Here is a 15276-nt window from a genome sequence, read left to right as displayed (position 1 = left end):
TCAAAATAACTTCCAGTCAGCTTAATTAAAACGCAAAAAAGTTATATTAATTCCTAACCCCCCCCTTGGAACTAATTACCAGGGACCAACACCAACGACTCTCCTTCTTTCCCTGACGTATACTGAGATGGATGGCAGATATTAATTCACATGACCGGAAGGTACTGTTTAAATTTTTAGAGAATATTTCTTAATTTAGATCAGACGATTCTGGCAGGTCTTTCTGATTCGAAGGATGACATTGATCCATATGTATATGGAATATTCCTTAGGATATCCGGTGGAAAGAAAATTAAGCTCTCAATTTTATGATTGAATAGTTAACATTTTAACTAGCCAATGTCCCACACAATATATTACATTACATTCCAATAAATAATTAATTGCTATATATATCATTACTTAATGCTACCAACAAGTACAAAAATATGAATACAAGGTGCATAACTTTTAATTTCTTCTATAAATAAAAAATAACTTATAATTTCTTAATTATCTCCAAGTTTATGGTATAAAATTGAATGTATATTTTGATGAATTGAAATTAATTAGATCAATTTCCTAGACTCCAAGAAATCTTTATTCTTGGGTTCTTGAGATGAAACATAGTCAAGAAAAGTAGAAAAATTAGTATCTTGATATCTTCTTGGATTTTCTTGATCAATGAGTTTGAGCCATGGCTTCACCATGTAATTGAGTGGAAGAGTATGCAAAGATGCCACTGAAATCCGAGATTTTGTTGAGTTCACTTTCACTCTATGTAGCACACTCTTGTACTTCCCATTACTAAATATCTACACCAAATCAAAACCATAACAACTTATTAGCATAGGTAACAACTAGATCGTTGAAGTTACTTAAAATGATATGATTATCTTCTTAAGTTATACATGGCACAATGATTAACTCCAAGAGTCACTAACAATTTATAAAAAAGGTGTTTTAAGCAAGTTAAAGCAACCGAAAAAAGTCATTGAAACGTAAATTGAGATGACGGAAAAGTTGTTTTGAAAATTCAGAGGATAAGTGCACAAATGGATTCAAGATGAAAGGGTTGTTTAAGTAATAAGATGGGTTAAATGCACTATTGGTTACTGAATTTACATGGTTGTCTCAAAATTGTCACCAATTTCAATTTGTCTCAAAAAAACCACTCAACTTTGACTTTTGTCTCAATTAGGCCACTCTAGCGATTTTAGGGGTTAAAAGACATCGAAATGATATCATAGCTGACACGTCAACATGACACTCAAATATGCGACACTTGGCTACCATGTGTCAGTTATTTTTATGAAAGAAAAACAAAAATTACTTTCTTTTCATAAAAACAACCGACACATGGCTGTCAGTGTTGTTTTGGTTAGAGATTTGAGTTGACTCATACTGACGTGTCAGCCATAACATTATTCCAACGTCTTTTAACCACTGAAATCGTTAGAGTGATCTAATTGAGACAAAACTCAAAATTGAGTGATTTTACGGAGACAATTTGAAGTTAAGTGACCATTTTAAAACAACCATGTAAATTCACCAACCAATGGTGCATTTAACTCGTAATAAGATACATCAACGGTTACTCAAGTTTGAGACATGTTTTACAAAAGTTATTAAACTTTTTTTCCCCAGAAAATTATTATACTTCACATTCGATTTCAATAACATCATTTTGATCAATCCAAATACAAAAACTCACTGAAATATTGACAGAGATAGTTAAACATATAGCAATTAAGCATCATTATATAAGATACACACATGACAACTACATGTGTGCATATCAAAATCACATCTTTGTCCGACAATAACACTTAGCTGTCATATAATCAACTATTTTATATATCGTGTCAATATTAGGATGAGTTTTTATACACAAAGTAACTGGAATGACTTTATTGAAACCAAATCTACGAAAAAAACTCTAAACTTCAATAACGCTAGGTGCAATTTATCTGTGATCTATATAAATGACAAGTAAATATCTATGGTTTTCACCTGGGACTGATCAAGTGAATTTGTCTATCACCTATAGATCTATACTTATTAAATCTAAGACTTGCAATGATTTTAATCTCCATCATAAGATTCTAATGAACCTAGATTTAACGGTGACGGATGAAATTCACTTGGTCAGTTACTGACCGGATGAAAATTACTGAGTAAACATTTATTTAGATTAGATTAGTCGAAGATAATGAAGTAGTTAGGTAAAGAATGAATAAATTAATTAATATCTGACCTCAAGATGATCACCAACATTGACAACAAAAGCATTAGGAATAGGTTGAACAGTGAGCCATTTATCCTTATACTGAATCTGAAGACCTTCAACTTCATCTTGTAGAAGAAGAGTCAAGAACCCATAATCAGAATGAGGTGGCATTCCTAATGTTAATTCTGGTTCTGGACATGCTGGAAACAAATTTACTATCATTAGCTGGCTTCCATTTTTGAATTCCTCCATTATCATTTCATCTTCTTCTTCTTTTTTCTCTTCTGATAAACTCTCCAATATAGCCTCCATTATCATTAAAAACAAGTATTTTGTCTCTTTTGTGTAGCTGGCCACCAATTCCCTGATTAAATTATTACACATTAATACACTAATTAAGGTTAGATGAATTAATATGATGATCCTGATTAGGGGTGTAAAGTAGCTGAGCGAGCCCGGACCTAGGTAGGCTCGGTATTGGCTCGTTAATATTTCGAACCGAGCTTTGATCAAGCCGAGATTTGACCGAATCGAACTTTAACCGAACCGAGCTTTATCGAGCTTCTAACGAGTTTTAAACCAAATTCATCATAGATACATAGAATAAGTAGCGTGAAAAACAACAAAGACTTATAATATACTCCATATGAGTTAAAAATATTTATAAAGAAAAACAATGATGTGTTGTTGTCGAGATTCAAAAATAGTAGATGCTACTTGTGGTAGTAAAATACAAACTCGGAGAAAAATTTCAAAAAATGAAATATATATTAAAGTTTGTAATGTATTTCGTTTGCTATCAAATCTTAATTTTCTAGTTAAAAACTTAAAAGGTCTAAGTTTTTTTATGGGTTAAATCGTATGTGAATTTTGAATTATAATGAAAACCAATAATAATTAATGAAAGAAAAATTTAAAATAATAAAATATTATGGACATAACACTTATTTTAATCCCTAAATTAAAAGTTTAATTTAAAGTCAATTAAGACCTTAAACTATCAAAATCATCAATTAAATCTTTAAACTAAGCAAAAATCATCAATTGAGTCCCCATGTTATTCTAAAATCAGAAACTGTGACTATTTGACATGGACTGCAATGATTTTATGTTGGTTCAGAATAGATTTGAGGAGGAGAGTATGAAACTGTTCAACCGAATGATTTTCGTTTAAGACTTAATTGCTGATTTTTGTTTAGAACGGGGACTCAATTGATGATCTTTACTTAGAATGGGGACTCAATTAATAATTTTTACTTAGTTTAGGGACTTGATTGATTGTTTTGATAGTTTAAGATCCTAATTGACTTTCAAGCTTTAGTTTAAGGATCCAAATGGATATTATGTCATTATTATATATATAGGCCCTGTTTGGTAAAGAGCGTTTTGGGATAAAAAGAGCGGTTTTGACCAACTTTAGAGGTTTGACCACTGAAACCGCTAATTGGAGTGTTTGGTGGAGAGAGGTTTGGAAGAGAGTTTTGGGATGAAAACGCTAATTTAGAAAAAGCTCTTAAAAGGAGCTTTTTCAATTAGCGTTTTGCAATATTAAAATTAATGGACTTCTTTAACCCTAATAGATAGACCCCTTCTTCTCCTGCACCAAAATTAATGCCCTTATTCGTCTTTTTGCACAAACCGCTATTATCAATCAGCTAATTTTTACCAAACAGGTCTACACAAACAGCTAATCAAATCAGCTAGTCAACTCAGCTAATGTAATCAGCTAACAGCTAACAGCTAACATCTAACAGCTAATTCCCAAACATGGCCATAATAATTAAAAATGATCTAGCTTGTTTGTGAGCTTTCGAACCGAACCTAAAAAAGCTCAGGCTCAGCTCATTATTGCTCGAGTCGATCCCGAACTCGATCAAGCCCTTTCGAGCCGAGCTTTGATCGAGCTTTCAATGAGCCGAACTGGAATAGTTTGTGAACTACCAAGGCTCATGACACTCTAATCATGATGTTTTTGGCAACAAACGGAGAGTTTTGGCAACGAATAAAGTCGTTGCCAACATTATTACACATTAATTAATTATTACCTGAAATCTGGTGGAGAAGAAGGCCAATGGGGAAGAACATCTGATAATGGATGAGACATGAGCTTCAAGAAATCTCTCCAACAGAAAACTTTATCCTTGTTTTGATTGAAACTAGTTCCGTATCTAACTAAAGCTTTCATGTCTGCTGACATGTACTTTGATCTTACTTCCAGAGGAAGCTCAAAAAATCTCTTGCTTGCATCGAGCATTCCACTGATAACATCGTTGGGAATTCCATGATTTATCAACTGCAGTAATTAGTGAAGGAGATTCAATAATTAATTAATCAAGCTGCAATTTATGGAGGAGAACGGATTTAGAGTGTATATAAAATCCGCGTACGGAACTAGAACTAAATATTCGGACTCAATGGACAAAAATTAAGAAAGAAATCCAGATTTTTTATTTTGGATTAATAATCTGCGACAAATATCCGTTTCCAAATGTCAAATCCACTGCAAATTCTTAAAATATGAATTCCCAACAAAAGCTTTTTGTTTACAGACGGAAAATAACGTAGCTAAATCTTTTTTTTTTGTTATTTTCTATTAAGTTAAGTTGGTTCTAGAACTACGTCACCTAAAATACACATTTAGGCATAGTTATCGGGGGAGAATTTATTAGACTCCACTTATGAAACCTTGCAAATTTAGTACTAGTATATACTATTATGGTTCCATATGGATGGATGTCAGTACAATGGTAAACGTTGTTGTCGTGTGACTGAGAGGTCATGGATTCGAGTCTTAGAAACGGCCGCTTGTCAAAAAATTGGTAGGGGAAAGCTTGCCCTCAGTACACTCTTGTGGTGGGACCCCTCCTCGAAACCTCGCTTAAGCGGGGATGCATAATGCACCGCACCGCCCTTTATATACTATGGTTCCATATATGGATGCGAGTGACCAATCTAGAAGATCGGAAGGGAGCTGGAGCATCCATTAGGCCCCAGAAAATCCAATTCAACATGTGGATGGAGTTTTATTTTTTTTAGAGTAAAAAACAATTTTTTTCATCAAACACCTATCAGTATTGAAGCACCTGCTGTTAGTGAATCATGGATTTGTCATTGAGATTAATGAAACTTAATGAAACCAAATTAATGGAAAATAGAATTCTATTGAAATTGCTCAATCTACAAAATGTTAATGCTAACAGTGCACCTGAAAAAAGCCGTACTGCCGGCAAGCGTCGGAGAGGGATTTGAGGACTTGATTGCGATTAGAGCCTTGTAATTCAGCAAAATCAATAATGGGTAATTCAAGATTATGCTTATCTTTGCTGCAGAGTTCTTGGAAAGAATTGGGTCTTTCTTGAATAGGCAAAATGTACTTTTTAGGAAGTTTATTTAACCCTTTCTCACATAACAGCTTCACTCCCTTCTGGTATTCACTTTCTAATAATAAGCCATCTTCATCATCATTTTCCTTTCTCAATATTGCCATTGGAGACATGTTCCTGTTCTTGTTCTTGTTCTTCTTCCACCTTCCTTCCTGTAATCTATGCATATTTAAATCCAAAAATTAAAAAAATAAAAGAAAATCATTCTAGGTGTAATTAACGAGCTATCTGCAACATGTACCGTTTATTGCTACTGTTAGCTGTTTATTGACAGTCATTTTCACATGGACCTTAATAACCAAATTAATTTGGTCATTCACCGTTAGATTTAGACTCTAATAAACCTTGATCTGACGGTGAATGACTAAATAGTACATCGTCATTAAAGTTCATGCGATCGAAACTAGTTTACTGAATAGATATTTTGTTTCTCGATTCTAACCGAACAAACACTTAATTTGAAAAAAGGAAAAGGAAAAAAAGGAGTAGTACCTTGTAATGGGGGGCAAGAAGTAGAGGAAAAGAGGGGGAAGTATATGAGGAAAGTAGAGAAGAGAAATGATGTATAAATAGGAGAAAATAATGTAGAGAGGAAACCGGGTGGTTGGGTAAGTGAGAGTTGAATTTGTATTCCAACAAGGACTGACTGTTTCTTTATAAGAAAAAAAAGCGTTGACAAATAATCAGTCAGAGAACTCACGAAATGTCTCTTCCCCCTGGATGGTGTGGGGTCAACTCATCACAGTGTACTATTTTATTAGGAATACAATGAAATCAATCAATAAAAGTAAAAAAAAATTATGAAGAGATTTTTCTTTGTAAGCCGGGGCTTACCCATGATGCGGAGCCAGGATTTCATATTTTGGGCTAATTTTAGTTCCGTAGTTTGTAGTAACTTTCCAAAAGTCGGGCTGGGCAAATTATGAGGCTATCAAGTACACCGAATGAGTTTTATTCAATGGTGGAGCTGGCGGTAGGAGGAGCTGGAGCTCCACGAGCCTTGGGCTGGCTCCGCCACTGTCCATGACGTCTCACTATTGGATATAAGTTTGGCTAATTTTCAACTATTATTAAAGAACTCACTACAGAGCTATGAATCTCGTCATCTTCGCTCTACTTGTATGACATATCACGTATAAGTAACAACTCAAAAATATATGTACACACTGTTGAAATAATAAACTTGTAATTAATAGTCTTTAATTTGGTTCAATGTATTGTCCAAGAGTCATTTCTGTATCTGTATTTATAGAGAGTTAATGTTGTTTACTAAGAGTCATATCTGTAATCTATAAATACATATCAATACAAGTAGTAAGGTAAAGAGAATTTTCTTCCAGCAATTATACTATTCCTCTATACCTTTGAAAGTTTATTTATTTGATCCAACAAATTGGTATCAGAGCCAGACAAAAAATTTCCTGAAAATTGAGAATCATGATGAAAAGAGAAATCACCATTGATTCGTGAGAGATCAAATCGCAGATTTGGAAAGCTATGTGTTGTTGTATCAATGACATCAAAGAACAAGTCGATTCTTTGACCTTCGAGGAGATCAGGAGGTTGTTGGAAAATGATTTGGGATTGGAGAAATATGCTTTGGATGAACAGAAGAAATTTGTCGTGCAATGTCTGGTGGAATCCTTAGAAAATGATGATGATGAGAATTCTGAGGATTTAGGAGAAATTAAGGTACAAGAAAATGTATCAGATGATAAGGAGAGATCGGAAGATTCTCCTGTGATGGGTTTTTTTGCCAGAAACTGATCCAGTCACTAAGAAGAAAGAAGTTCCAAGTAAGAGCAGCATTAGCAAGGCCATGATGAAAAGAGCTTCCTATATTAAAGTCAATTATGAGGAAGTTACAATGGTCTGTCTTTGTCGAATTTTAGAGGAAGATATTGGACTTGATAAATTTGCACTTGATCCATACAATAAATATATAAACGATCATTTAGATGACATATTACTATGGGCTGATGAGATTCGGAGTCTTCAGACAGAGAGATTGATGAGGACGACGAAGATAAAGATGAAGTAAAACTAAAGAATAAAATTGGTGAAAAGCAAAAGGTGCAAAATTCTGAAGTATCTAAAAAGAGGAAGAGGATTGAAAATGAAGTCAAAGCATCAAGCGAGAAGATAAGCAAGCTTATGGAAGAAGTAGTTAAGGACAACAACAGCGCAGAACACATCGAGAATGGCTCTAATGATAGTTGTTCTCAATCATTTGTTGAACAAAGTAAAAATGAAGTTTCAACACCAGTATATGGTAAAGACGTTGAGCATATGATAATCAAACGCGTGCTGGAGAACAAACGTGAGGCCGAGCTAATTAAGGAACTGAAGGAGATATTTTTCATAGAAGTATTATCATCAAACACATCTGAAAAAGAAATCATGGAAGTTAAAAAGAGAAAGGAGAGAGTGGAAGAAGTCCAGGGAATTGACATGAGTAATATTATGTCAATATCATGTAGAAGGTGCACTACAAGTTATGTTCCAAATACAAAACACCAGTTGACAATCATAATAGTGATGTTGATGGTACCGACAAGGATGATGAGGAAGACGATGATGATGACGAGGAAGAAGAAAATGATGAAGATAATAATTGGTATGATGGAGGGTAGACTGAAGAAGTCAACAATGACGAAGTTCGAAGATTTCGACAATTAAGAGATTTGGTGTAACTAAGGGATAAAAAATTATAAGTTTAAGGGGGTGTGTTGAAATAATAAACTTGTCATTAATAGTCTTTAATTTGGTTCAGTGTATTATCCAAGAGTCATATCTGTATCTGTATTTATAGAGAGTTCATATTGTTTACTAAGAATCATGTCTGTAATTTATAAATACCTATCAATATAAGTGGTAAGGCAAAGAGAATTTTCTTCCAGCAATTATACTATTCTCTGTACATTTGAAAGTTTATTTATTTGATCCAACACACATGAAAAAACATATCTTGTGTTTGCACCAAATCAAAGATACGTGTATTCATAAGATATATATTTTTTTTTGAAGTTTTTAGTTTTTTTTCTTCCATGTCTTTGGCATGTTACTAATTAGTTATAACATAATAAACTGGAGATAACGAAATTCATGATTATGTAGTATGTAATTGTAGTTAAGAGTAAAATTAATCCAACTTACAAACATTAGAGGTATAACTATATTACAATGTTAAAATTCATGATTATGTAGTATGTAATTGTAGTTAAGAGTAAAATTAATCCAACTTACAAACATTAGAGGTATAACTATATTACAATGTTAAAAGTAAAATATAGAGAAGTATTTGAAATATTCCTAGTATAAGTCTAGATAGTAGTGCTCACTTGGATTTTAAAAGGCTAAATCATTTTGGTCATTCACCGTTAGATCTAAGTTTATTAGATTTAGGCCTTGTTTGGCAAATATCTATTAGCTGATTACCTTTTCGGTTAAATGATTTAACTAGCTGATTATGTAAAGTTGTTTGGTAAAACTTAGCTGATTGATAATAGCGGTTTGTGTAAAATGACAAATAAGGACATAGTAGTAAATCCTTAATTTGGGGTTAAAGGGTCGTAATTAAAGATAAAAATGTCATTCAAAAGAGATGTAGCAATAAGTTAATAGAAAAAGCTCATAAAATCAAGGTCTAATACTCCTCCAGCTCCCTTAACTTGTACAAATTGGTCATTTTACCCCCTCAATTTATCGAATGTCCTATTTACCCCCTTAACTCCATAAAAGTGGTATTTCTCACCCCCTCAACTTGTCCATTTATCCCCCCAACTCATAGAATATCCTATTTACCCCCTTAACTTCATAAAGTGGTATTTCTCACCCCCTCAACTTGTCCATTTACCCCCTCCCCAACTCATAGAATGTCCTATTTACCCCCTTAACTCCATAAAAGTGGTATTTCTCACCCCTTACAATCCGTCATCGAGGCTTAAACTGATATATTTTTTAAACGTTAAACCTATATTGGTGCTATTTTGTACGTGAAACCTAAATTGATACTTTCCCAAAATCATAGGCCAATTTTGGTACCTTTTCCCTACATATAATATCTTTAACTTGTTTATATTAATGTTCTTGTTTTTTTATCAAAAAAAAAAAACTTGTTCTTTTTATTTGTATCTTTTATTCATTCTTTCTCTTTTCAACTTTTTCTGCTAGTTAAATTTTGATTATCTAATTATTGTAATACGATATTATTATAATAAACACATGAAGAATCGATATAATTATCAAATTAAAACAAAATAAAAAGTTGATATTAAAAATATATACTTTCAAACTCATTTGAATAAGTGCTATTAATTTTGCACTATAAAGGGGTAAAAAAAATACCACTTTTATGGAGTTAAGGGGGTAAATATGATCATAAGGGGTGAGAAATACCACTTTTATGGAGTTAAGGTGGTAAATATGACATTCGATGAGTTGATGAGGGGTAAAATGACTAATTTGGACAAGTTAAGGGAGTGGGAAATATCATTTCTATGGAGTTAAGGGGGGTAAATAGGACATTCGATGAGTTGGATGGGTAACATGACCAATTTGAACAAGATAAGGAGGCGGGAGGAGCATTAGACCTAAAATCAACTTTTTTTCAAAATTAGTTTTTTTCAACAAAATAAGCTCTTTTAAATGTCTTTTTACCAAACAATACTATTAAGAATTTGACTAGTCAAAACTTTTATAGTCGCTCGCTCAAACCTCTAATTTTACATAAAAAAAAACTCTCTACCAAATAGGGTTTTAAGTAGGGATGACAACGGGTATTGTACCCGGTACTACTCGATCCTAATGGGACTATCCGTACCCTATATAAAAGGGTATGTGATGGGTATGTGATCAAAATCATTACCCGTTAGGGTAATGAGACGGGTATGAGAATACCCTACAGGGTACCCGATACCCGTCATAATTTTTTTTTATATATTAATAAATATTATTGTTTTTTAGATATAAGACGTGAGGTTTGAACCTCAACCTTTTGTTTTTCAACCATTGAATGATACCACTAAGCTAATTTATTCTTATTAATTAAGGTACAATTTGTTCAATTTTTAGATAACTGATTTATTAAATTTATACATTGTTAAATTTGTAATATTTTTTGTTTTATTTATTGATTATTAACGGGTAAGGATACCCGCGGGTATTCGCGAATTAAATGGCACGGGCATGAGATATAAAACGTATACCCGTTAGGGTAATAGGACATGTATGGATAATTAAAAAGTAAAAGGGTAAAGATTCAGAATTTACATTACTCGTAGATACCCAACCCGTAGGCTGAATCCCCACCATGATAGCCTAGATTTAAGATGAATGACTAAAATAATTTGCTGATTACTCCAATTGTGTACTATAAGGGGGCGTTTGGTTCACATGAGGTAAGGGAAAAGGAATGAAGAAAGGGAAACCAAAGGAAAGGAAATGAATAAGCATTGATTCCCATATGTGTTTGGTTATGTTTAGGAAAATGAATGCAATTTCAAACCTCTGGAATTTTTTAACTTTCAGATTTCTAGAATTTCAAAAAATTCTTGAACTTCAAAAATTATTAAATTCTGGAAATTTTGGAACTTGAATTTAAAAATTTTGAAATTTTGAAATTTTTAAAATTCCAGAATCCGAAAATTCTGGAATTTAAAAAATTTTGAAATTCTGAAATTCCAGAATCTAGAATTTCTGGAATTTCAAAAATTCTGGAATTTTAGAAATGCTGAAATTCCAGATATTTGAAATTCTAGAAATTTTGGAAGTTCAAAAATTCTAGAATTTCAGAAATTCTAGAATTCCAGAATCCAGAAATTCTGGAATTTCAAAAATTCTGAAATTTTTAAAATTCTGAAATTCCAGAAATTCTGAAATTTTAGAAATTCCAGAAATTTTGGACTTTTTGAAAATTCTGGAATTTCAAAAATTTCAGAAATTCAGAAATTCTGAAATTTCATAAATTTCAGAGATTTGTGGTTCGATAAAATAAAAAGAACAAAAAAATTGGGAAAGGGAATCCAATTCCCTATAAGATTTGGAGTAATGGGTTAACCTAAAGTGGTGTAATCCTATAATCTATAATGGGTAAAGGGAATGAATTTTTTTATTAAACAAACAAGAACAAATGGAATGAAACCCTCCCATTCCCATTCCTAAAGACCCCGAACCAAACGCCCCCTGTATCTAGAAATAAAATTACTTTTATTGTCTCTAAATTGAAATTTTGCATCTTATAACAAAAAGCATTAAATGTAGAGAAGTTTTTAAAATATCCCTAGTACAAGTCTAGGACCGCTTTCCAGTAGTGAGAAATTCTATAGCGGTTGACTTTTTTGGCCTTCCTAATACGTAGGGTCCATTCCATTATTATATATAGAATGGGTAAATTCACCCCTACACATTTTTATATTATGGCCACTCAATTTCATTTCTTCTCAGTATGGCCACTAAACTTTACACTTTTAATACCGGTGGCTACTCAATTTTAACTAACTTCTCAAAATGACCGTTAACGACCTAAAAATGAAAATATTCAAGAATTAAAGTTGTTTAGAACGACATTTACCATTAAACCGCATTTTTTATTTTCGAAAATCACATTTTTTTGGATATTTCTCTCTCTAAAAATTCACTTTCTCTCTCCTAACCAAACAACACCTAAATGACATCAAAACGAAAATTTTCAAGAATTAAAGTTCCTTAGAATATCATTAACGCTTTGGATTTTTTATTTTTACCCATCAATGGTCGTTTTGAGACGTTCAGTGGTTATCGGTGTTAAAAAGTGTAAAATTCAATGGCCATACCGGGAAGAAATGAAATTCAGTGGCCATGGGTGTAATTTGCCCTATATAGAATTGCAAAAGTTTATTAATAAGAACCACGTATTTTACCAATATGAATCTAGCTTAATAAAAAAAAAAAAGGTTTTGATTTCCAAATGAGGAGAGTGAAAATTATTAATTAATCATTTTAAAAAAATAATAATTAATGATTTAGCAAGCACGATTTTAACATGGCTGTGCTGGAGCCGACTTGATTCTAGAAATTTTAAGCCATTGCCAAGAAAAACAGCCATCAGCTTAAGAACTAGTCATATCGTAGGGAGGAAATATTTGTTAAAAATATATTTTTTTTTTTTTTAGCAATTTGTGCAATGCGTTTACATTAAAGAAGAAAGAAAAATTCCCACCAGACCTAGATGTGATTCGAACCCATGACCTCCCAAGGCATAGATAAGCTCTCAACCACTATGCTAAGAGCTTCACCACTTTTGTTAAAAATATCTTTAATATATATAACAGGTAATACAAGAGTTGATTCAAACATCATCTCCAAATCATTTTGGAGGATTTCCAAATCATGTAAGTTTTTTGTTTTTTTGTTTTTATTTTAAATATACGATAATCAATTGCAATTCTATATTAGTTATATGTAACTGTTTTATGCAGTTTTTTTTATAGTAATACTAATATTTCGTTAAATCATAAAATTTTAAGTACAAATGAAACAAGTAAGGAATAAAATCTTACATACATATAGGTTAAGCCTAATACATAGTCCACTATGGCAAGAAAATGACTATTAAAAACAAGAAAAATCATTAAAGGTACATTAAACATAAACAATATTGGAAACATATATAGATCGTAACTCCAAATTCGCCGCAAAGCAACTATAGTCCAATCTTCAGCATTTGAACTATTCTGAACCTTCGGATCTAAGTCTTTTCTTTCGCAACCACATAGATCTAGTGATCTACGGATAAGATCTACCGTTTCTGTCCTTGCTAAACCAGAAAAGGTTACAAAAACAGAGAGTTTAACCAACAGACGCAGTTCACACGGATTCAGAGGCACAATGAAATATATAGGATCCAACTAAAAATTGATACAAACAAAAAGAAAATAACTACGAAAACATAAAAACAAAAATGATGGGAGAAGACAATAGCAAAAGGAAGGCAAACAAGAGGAGAGTCGGTGGTTTAGGAGAGGTGGGGGAAAAGAAGGAAATAGAAGGCGGAGGAGGTGGGATCGGTGGTTGAGGGAGAGCTGGAGATCTAGAGAGAAGGGGCACCTTAAGTGTTTTACGCAGTTTAATCTAGGTTTTGGTGGTTCGCAAATCGTCAATTGGGAACTATCTCACTAAATTGTGAACTATCTTTTATCATTCACATTTAGTATAAATTGTGACCTAGTATATAAAATTGTGATTGACAATTCCTTATATATAAACTGACTGACAAAATACGAAGAGTCAATAATTTCAAGGAATTTCACTAGATTTCACAATTATGAACTATATATTCTATGTCTTTGTTTAATATGATATGATTCTTATAAGAAAATGACTATAAATTTTGCTCATTTCAATAGAAGTATGTCTACAAAGTTTATTATTTGTTTGATCTCGTGGAATGGCCAATGGAAAAAAATGGCAAGTACCATGACATACGTGTGTGGTGAATCGAACTTGCTCCGGGTTTCAACAAAAATCAAGTTGAAAAGGTTAAAAAATAGAATTTACACTTCTATAGGTATATTGATTCAACCTCATATGACCTACCTATGTCCATGCAAGCAAAAAACAATTCAAACAAAAATCTTAAAAAAGTAGTATTTATTGTAGATCGCAATGATGTACGATGCTTCCTAGAGTATTGATGGAAAAATTTGACCTATGTGATGCCACTATATGTTCAATTGATGCCGCGAAAAACAGATGCATAAATACCGCGAGGCTGTAAGGAAGAAAATATTGAGACGAGTGTAACTCCGAAAAATAATACACATTAAACCATGTGACAGAGATCAAATTATTGATCAAATGACACATTTAATTTCATTTTAAGTGTCCTTTTCATTACTTTGGATTTATTTTATGCAATTTACTTTTGTTAACAAACCATTTATTTAATATAAAATAACATCAATGTGGTATATAGTTGTAACAATATCATTTTATACTCACCAAAACAACTAGTACAAACAAAATTAACAAGGACAAAGAACAGCTATATCCAATTTTGGCTTTGTTTGTCATATATTCAAAAATCCAATTCCATAATGGCAATTACCTATATGTCATTTTCTTGAAACACTATATTTTTCTTGGATTTCCATTTATATTTCTCTACATTGGAGCATATCCTACAAATATAATCAGTTCAAAAATAAATTTATTTATCAATATAAAAAATATCTCTAACTTCTGTTAAAAAATTTTTTACCTCTGGCTTCAAGAGTGAAGAATAATTTTACTTTTAATATTATAAATTATATTATTCAAACAAGTTGGCAAATTTCAGATATCAATGATAGAGCCTCATGAATTATGTTACTCAACTTTACATGTACTTTATGTTAGATTTAATATATTTTGCGCTATTTGAGCTTTGAAAATATTTTATGAACCTTTATATTTGTTTAAAATAATAGTTAATTTCCTAAAATTCATGTGGTGGAGGTAAGGAGAGATTTTGAAAAGGTTGAAATATATATATTAGAGTTAATAGATCACTTTAAAAAAAATTAAGGAACTAATAGGTATTTTTCAGAGAGTTAATTGATCACTTCAAGCAAGTACAAAAGGTCAATACAACATTTTTAAAGTTCATGGATCAGTTAGCGTTTTGGACAAGTTCAGAAACCACATGATGTATTAAACCTTTATGTT

At 32.1% G+C, this 15276-nt stretch overlaps 1 protein-coding gene across 2 annotated transcripts; it reads right to left on the bottom strand.

The window, feature by feature from the left end:
• Positions 1 to 372: 372 nt before the first annotated feature.
• Positions 373 to 6160, bottom strand: LOC136208357 (probable 2-oxoglutarate-dependent dioxygenase SLC1). 2 transcript variants are annotated; one of them, XM_065999201.1, is made up of 5 exons: positions 6085 to 6160; positions 5415 to 5751; positions 4255 to 4502; positions 2237 to 2573; positions 373 to 794 (listed from the first exon to the last, which is right to left on the bottom strand). In XM_065999201.1, exons 2-5 carry the CDS (start codon positions 5703 to 5705, stop codon positions 549 to 551), a joined length of 1122 nt encoding a protein of 373 aa, XP_065855273.1. In that variant the 5' UTR covers positions 5706 to 5751; positions 6085 to 6160; the 3' UTR covers positions 373 to 548. The 2 variants fall into 2 exon arrangements, with proteins under 2 accessions (XP_065855273.1, XP_065855274.1); XM_065999202.1 differs by having other exon boundaries at positions 5415 to 5744; positions 6085 to 6102.
• Between the last annotated feature and the right edge of the window lie 9116 nt (positions 6161 to 15276).

Source organism: Euphorbia lathyris, chromosome 10 (genome assembly GCF_963576675.1).
Source record: "Euphorbia lathyris chromosome 10, ddEupLath1.1, whole genome shotgun sequence".
Taxonomy (NCBI): domain Eukaryota; kingdom Viridiplantae; phylum Streptophyta; class Magnoliopsida; order Malpighiales; family Euphorbiaceae; genus Euphorbia; species Euphorbia lathyris.
This window is presented reverse-complemented; position numbering and strand designations above follow the sequence as displayed.